We start from the raw sequence: 6615 nt of genomic DNA, 5'->3' as shown, positions 1-6615 counted from the left end.
GTAGAGGGGCAAAATGGTTGGTGGTTGTACTCCAGCCTGGATTAGGGACTAGGTTCAAGTCTTATAGCAAGACAGGCTATTAGGACAAGCCATTTTCAGAAGCAAGGGACCCCACTATCCTCAGGTAACAAAGTATACCACAGTGAAGAAGGGGAAGGGGTGATAGACCAGACATTTAACTGGCCCTCCTGTAACATTTGTAACATTTGCAGGGTTCAGAAAAAGAGTTCAGCTGGGGATCCATGTACCGTGTCTAAATACTTGAAATGTTTAAATCACCTAATAAGGCATGTTGTAGTTAATGGTTTATCTCCTTCCATGACAAATGTACCTTCATAACGACCTAAAAGGCCAAGTTGGGATTTAGAATTGGTGGATTCCTCTCCGTTCTGCTCCAGTGGTGTGGGAAGAGCTGCTCCCAGTCCCCCGCCGCTGCCCCTGCCCCTGCCCCTGCCCCGGCTCCTAGGCCAGGCCCCATCCGTGTTGGGCATACAACCCTCCCTTAGGCCTGGGAGCGCCTACGCCGGCCGTGCAGTCAGCCCTCCCGGGGACAGCCGCAAGAGGGGCACGCAGGCCCTGGCAGCCGTCTTGGGACTGTTAGGGGTGCCAGGCACCTGGAACAGGGTCTAGCAGGGACACACCCCTTGTTCCCATGCACTGGGCTCCTGGCCCTGTAGGGAGGGGTGTGGTTGGAAGGGAGCCAAAGTGGGGCCTCTAAAGCATGGAGCTCAGGACAGAGGTCCCGCTTGCCTGGGTCTAAAAGCAATACTATATTAACAACTAGCACAGCAGAAGCATTAACAAATCAGAACCAGTTTGAAGGCCCTCAAATCACACCACTTGGCCTGCCCTTTCAGTTTAAATAACGGTGACAATGAGCCCTTTGCCTTCTGTCTCACCATGTGCTTCTAACCATAAGGAATACTACGTGATAATACCTTTTAAAATGTCAACCCTGGTGACCAAAAAGAGAGTTGTGGGAGTGTTAAGTTTACTTCACTTTAACAGATGCTAATTAAGTACCTACGAAGAGGAAAACTCGTTGCCTAGGGCTTTGGGAAAGAAGGATAAATAAAACCCTTTAAGGGTCCAACCATTCAGAGGTTCAGTCCAGGGGTTGGTGTTGGTGGAGTAGCATATATTATATATGTTAGATTATATATATATATATAATGTGTTAGAATACGACATGTACCACCACGGAATATAAGAGAAGGTATCAGTGCTAGCAAGGGGGCACCTAGGAAGCCTTAAGCTATTGCAGAAATGAGGCTGTCTAGTCTCAAACCCCCGCCTCTTCTCCTTCTCTGATCCTCTACTCTGGTCAACTTTGACTTTATCCTTTTTTTTCCTTAAACAAATTCCAGAGATAAAGCCCATTCTTTCTCTTTCCTCTTTATTTTTCTCATTATTTATTATGAAATATTTCAGATCTACATAAAATTACAGAAAATACTACTATGAGCGTCCATTTACCCACAACCCAGCTTAAGAAGTGTGACATTACAAATACCATTGAAGCCCCCTGTGGAGCCCTCCCCAGTAGGACCCCCTCCCTTTCTTTTCCCAAGAGGTAACCACCATCCTAAATGTGGTGTTTATCTTTCTAACACATGCCTTTCTGTGTGCTACATTTGTATCTGTCTTCAACATGCATGCCTTTTATGCTTTATGTGTATCCACAATCAATATATGGTGATTATATGTTTTATTAGACTTCGTATACATGGTATCAAAATGTTTGTCTCCTTCTGGAACCAGCTTTTTCCCTTATGCATTTTTCTGCTGCTATCACCCAATCTTAGTCCGTCTGTGTCTCAGCCACTGAGTTCTAGTCTCCTCCCTAGTCCCCCCTTGCCATCCTGTTCACTTGACCTGCCACAGTCCCAAGCCAGTGAATTAAGGCTGGTCCTACCCTAGGTGAGTCTCAGCTTCTTCCCCTCTGGCTCTAAACCAGTGCTTCTCAAACCTTAGCTGCATCAGAATCCGCTGGAGGGCTTGTTAAAACACGGTCACAGATTGCTAGGCCCACTCTCAGAGTCTCTGACCCAGTTTATCTTGGGTAGAGCCTACGAAATGCTGGATGATGCTGCTGATGCTGTTTGGGGACGAAACTTTGAGAACCACTGCTCCAAATCAGTGTCTGGGCCCAGGCTTAGCAGCATCATCTGGCCTCCAGGCAAGCTGGGCCATCCACGAGGTTTCCTTCAAAACCATGCTCCAGAGCAGCGCTGCCTCATAGACATATAACGCAATCACATGTGTAATTTTGTTTTCTAGTAGCCACATTAAAAAAGTAAAAAGAAACTGGCAAAATTAATTTTAATAGTATATTTTAATTCAATATATTATCACTTCAACATGTAATCAGTATAAAATTATTAGTAAGACATGTAACTTTTTTTTATACCTGTAGCACATCTCAAATCAGACTAGCCATATTTCAAGTGCTCAGGAGCCAGATGTGGCTAGTGACTAACAGTGGACAGTGCAGCATTAAAGGCTTGACCTCCATCTCTCTCTTCACAAAATTATTTTAAACTTGACATTTTAACTTATTTTGAGCTACAATAAAATAATAAATATAGGCTTACCAAATGGTGGAAAGTGATAAGTCTTAATGAAGGTACAGTAAGCCAAAAAAAAAAAACGAGGTAAAAGATTTGTCAGGATTATTTATGTAAATAAAATCTGCCTTCATTTCAGTTTATTAATTTAAAACAAATTTTTTAACTAGAAGAAATGCTGTCAAATATATCTGCAAAATGTAAGGGAAAAGTCAGATGTCAGTGGATGTCACTTTTGGGGTGATGAAGTTGGAATGAAATCAGTGTTGATAAAATTCCCTTGGGCTTCTAAAAAACGAAAAACCTAAAGGGTGAAGAGCAGGTTCTTTCTTCTTTCTCCATCTTCTTTCTATTCCTCCCAACTGCAGGATGAAATGAGAGAAAATTAACAATTATACAGCATCAGCCAGCACCAGTCACTTTCTAAATCTAAGAAAATAGTCAGCCCGAGTATAGCTGCTGCATCTGTGGGCTGTCTCAACGGGCAGAGAAGAACACCACGTTGTGCTCTTGTAACCTGCACCCTTGGCTATAAGGTGCTCGTGCAACCGATGGCTTCAATCATGCGATCATACCAAGCTTGTCTCCCTCTTGCCCAACACCACAAACGCTTTGCTTTTTTTTTTCCTTGAGAGGCCATTCTGGGATTTAAGGAACTCGTGTCACCTTAAGCGCCTGTGCTCATTCCACAAATGCTACTCCCTCACCCTCCCAGACCCTTGGTTTCTATATCTACCATATGACAAAGAGGCTGTTAGTATGAAAGTCACAGCTGTGAAATTGCAAAAAAGAAAAAGAAATATGTTAATCATTTAAATATACTCCAAGACAAGATATACCTTAAGACTTAATTACCAATTCAGTGATAAACAATAGTCACACTATGACTAAGTTTCTTGTCTTTTGACTGTCACACAAATACAAAAATCTACAAGTGGACAAATGTTTAGGTATTAATCATTGAATGTGGCCCTTGAAATTCTTGACGTTTTGCTCTTTGTAAGTAGTCACATTTTAAAAGGCGTTGTCTCCCCGTTAGTACAGGAGACTGCATTTCTGTAGCCAAGTCATGAAGGCCCAACTAGTGGACAGCACAGCTACTTTGGCTGCTGCTTCTAGGAATGTTTTCTAAACAAATATTGGTCTTAGCTACTGAGACATTTACTCCTTGTTAGTAGACTTACAGGTGGAGGACAAAGGACGTCACAAGAACCAATGAGTAGCCAGGAAGTGTATTGCGGTACAGAACGCATCTTACATTACTAGGTACACGAGTATTCTAGTAACATTCTAAGTAGATAAAATTGAATTTTAAACAAACATTTCCTTAATTAATTTACTGGAAGAATTAAGAAAAATAAAGCTGTCAGTAACAGGTAAATGCCAGGAATGGTTGGGTGATACTCAATTTAGACAGATACCTGGATTTTCTCGGTGTGCTGTCTGTGGGGTCCAGAGCGTTTTCGGGTCCTTCTTGTTTTTTGTTAAACTTCTCTTTTTCGTCCTTGTCTTCAGCGTCGTGGGCCTCTTCATTCGAGTTTTCACACCGATATTTAGTTGTTTCTGTAGTGAAGAATAATACAGATGTTGGGACCGGACATTCACAGAAAAAGTCCCAATTCACAAGGACTGGGGACATCCAGTACTGTCCCCTCGGGAGCAGCAGGCGGCTCGACGTAACTAAGAAAGGAGAGTTGGGCACCTTCCGGCCTACTGGTCGGAGCAGCGCTTGCACGGCCCTGCCTTTCCTCCGCTTGCTCGTTTGCGCGGTGGGTGACATGATTGCTCTCTTCCCAGGAACCCGCCCCGCTGTGCTGCTGGTTGTCTCTGGCCCTCGGAGAAGGGGGATCCCAGTGATCGGGGTCTCATGCATTCTGTATGCTTCCATCAGAACTTGCTTGTGCAAATACCTTTTGCTTCAAGGACAAACTCTATGGTGAAGCTCATTAGTTCCTGCAGCCCCTGGACATTTAATTTTGCCAGAGGCTCGCGTAGGCGGATGTTCATAATGTTTGGGGATCAACTTTCTAGAATCTCGAATCTGGGAAGCCACGACCCCCACACAGGCTTGCCATCTGCTGCCGCCCTGCCGCTTCCTCCCGCTCGCTTCCCAACACCACCGCCGGAGGCGCTCAGCTCCGCAAGCAGAGGCGGGAGAGGGCAGCGGGCTTTCCTCAAGACCCTGAAGGGCCTTCTGGCACCGGGCCCATTCGCCCCCCAGCGGGTTGGGGACCCCGACCCGCGGCCTCACCCGGGGCCGGCAGGTGCCTGGGCGGTGCCCACGGTGCCCACGACACGGCCCCGCAGCCCGACTGAGAGGCGGCCCGGGCCTCGGATGGACGCGCCCGCCCCGCGTCCGGGCCCGGCTCCTGGGCCTCCGCCCGCCCGCCCGCCCCGCGTCCCGGCCCCGCGCCTGGGCCTCTGCCCGCCCGCCCCGCGTCCCGGCCCCGCGCCTGGGCCTCCGCCCGCCCGCCCCGCGCCCGGCCCCGCGCCGGGCCTCCGCCCGCCCGTCCGCCCCGCGCCTGGCCTCCGCCCGCCCCGCGTCCCGGCCCCGCGCCTGGGCCTCCGCCCGCCCGTCCGCCCCGCGCCTGGCCTCCGCCCGCCCCGCGTCCCGGCCCCGCGCCTGGGCCTCCGCCCGCCCGCCCGCCCCGCGTCCGGGCCCGGCGCCTGGGCCTCCGCCTGCCCCGCGTCCCGGCCCCGCGCCTGGGCCTCCGCCCGCCCGCCCGCCCGCGTCCCGGCCCCGCGCCTGGGCCTCCGCCCGCCCGCCCCGCGTCCCGGCCCCGCGCCTGGGCCTCCGCCCGCCCGCCCGCCTCGGTCCCGGCCCCGCGCCTGGGCCTCCGCCCGCCCGCCCGCCTCGGTCCCGGCCCCGCGCCTGGGCCTCCGCCCGCCCGCCCGCCCCGCGTCCCGGCCCCGCGCCTGGGCCTCCGCCCGCCCGCCCGCCTCGCGTCCCGGCCCCGCGCCTGGGCCTCTGCCCGCCCGCCCCGCGCTCCTCACCCTCCGGGGCGGCAGCCTCCTCCGCGGGCTCCTGGGTCGCGGCCCCCGCTCCCGGGTCCTGGACCGGCGGCAGGGCGCAGGCGGCCAGCTCTTGCGGCGCCGGCCCGCGGGGCGCGGGGCGCTGGGCCAAGCCGTCGGGCGCCGGAGGCCAGGGCCGTAGCAGCACGTGGTTCTTGTAGAAGAGGCGGCGCAGCAGCGACTGCGCGAACTCCAGGAAGAGGAGGCGTAAGCTCGCCCGCGGGAACTGCGCCGCGTCCACCGCCAGGCGGCCCGCCGCCGCCGCCTCCTCGCCTTCCTCGGCCGGCTCGATGTCCGAGTCCTCCTCGGCGCTCCCGCCCTCCGGGCCGCCGGCCCCCGGCTCCCCTGCCGCCTCCCCGAGGGCTCCCGCCGCCGCCGCCGTGACTCTCGCCACCCCGTGGGGCCCCGAGTCGCCGACCAGCCCGTCGCCAGCCCCGGCCGCCAGGGCACACGCCCCCGGCACGCCCACGGGCCTGTCCAGGCCACCTGCGGCCAGGTCTCCTTCTCCTGCGGCAGACATGGCGCCAGGCGGTACCTCAACTGGGGTGGCGATCAGACTGTGGCGTCGACAGCAAAGATGGTGGCCCCCGAGGTGGCCGCCGCTGAGGGGAGGCTGTGGGCAGTGGGGCCCGGCCTGAGGCGGACCGACGGGGCGGCAGAGGAGTGCGCCGCTGAGGGGACAACAGTCTGTGGGGTGCCCGAGGAGGCCCCAGGGGCGAAGGGCAGGGCAGCAGTGTCAGGAGAGGCGCCTCAGACGGAAGCGGACAAGGCGCGAAGAGCCTGCAAGGCAGGTGACGGGGGCGGGGCCAGAGGTCAGAGGGCCACGCCCCCTCACCATGAGCTCCAAGCTCATTTGCTGAGAAGAGGGGATCGACATGCCCTGTGTCCAATGAATAACCAATGAATGACTCAGGTTCTAAGATTGCTCACAATCACCTCCCTGTTCTTTGAGGCCTTAGGGTCCTGCGCTACCTTTAGGTCCATTCAACTCCTATCCTAATTTTGCGATTGTCAGCACAACTATAGCACTTCAATG

At 54.0% G+C, this 6615-nt stretch overlaps 1 protein-coding gene across 1 annotated transcript; it reads right to left on the bottom strand.

Annotated features, from left to right (window-relative positions):
- Window positions 1–2316: 2316 nt before the first annotated feature.
- Window positions 2317–6274, bottom strand: CT47C1 (cancer/testis antigen family 47 member C1). The gene is made up of 3 exons (XM_070606016.1): window positions 5562–6274; window positions 3989–4130; window positions 2317–2929 (listed from the first exon to the last, which is right to left on the bottom strand). Exons 1-3 carry the CDS (start codon window positions 6097–6099, stop codon window positions 2917–2919), a joined length of 693 nt encoding a protein of 230 aa, XP_070462117.1. The 5' UTR covers window positions 6100–6274; the 3' UTR covers window positions 2317–2916.
- Between the last annotated feature and the right edge of the window lie 341 nt (window positions 6275–6615).

This window comes from Equus przewalskii, chromosome X (genome assembly GCF_037783145.1).
Source record: "Equus przewalskii isolate Varuska chromosome X, EquPr2, whole genome shotgun sequence".
NCBI classification, from domain to species: Eukaryota; Metazoa; Chordata; class Mammalia; order Perissodactyla; family Equidae; genus Equus; species Equus przewalskii.
Note: the sequence above shows the minus strand (reverse complement) of the source record. Positions and strands in the feature narration are given on the sequence as shown.

What these genes read in the sequence shown, in the direction of transcription:
- CT47C1 (XM_070606016.1), bottom strand. Translation starts at nt 6,099, where the DNA reads ATGTCTGCCGCAGGAGAAGGAGACCTGGCCGCAGGTGGCCTGGACAGG. An exon ending in GGAGGCTGCCGCCCCGGAGG is followed by an intron (nt 4,131 to 5,561) that starts GTGAGGAGCGCG and finishes TCTTCACTACAG; the next exon opens with AAACAACTAAATATCGGTGT.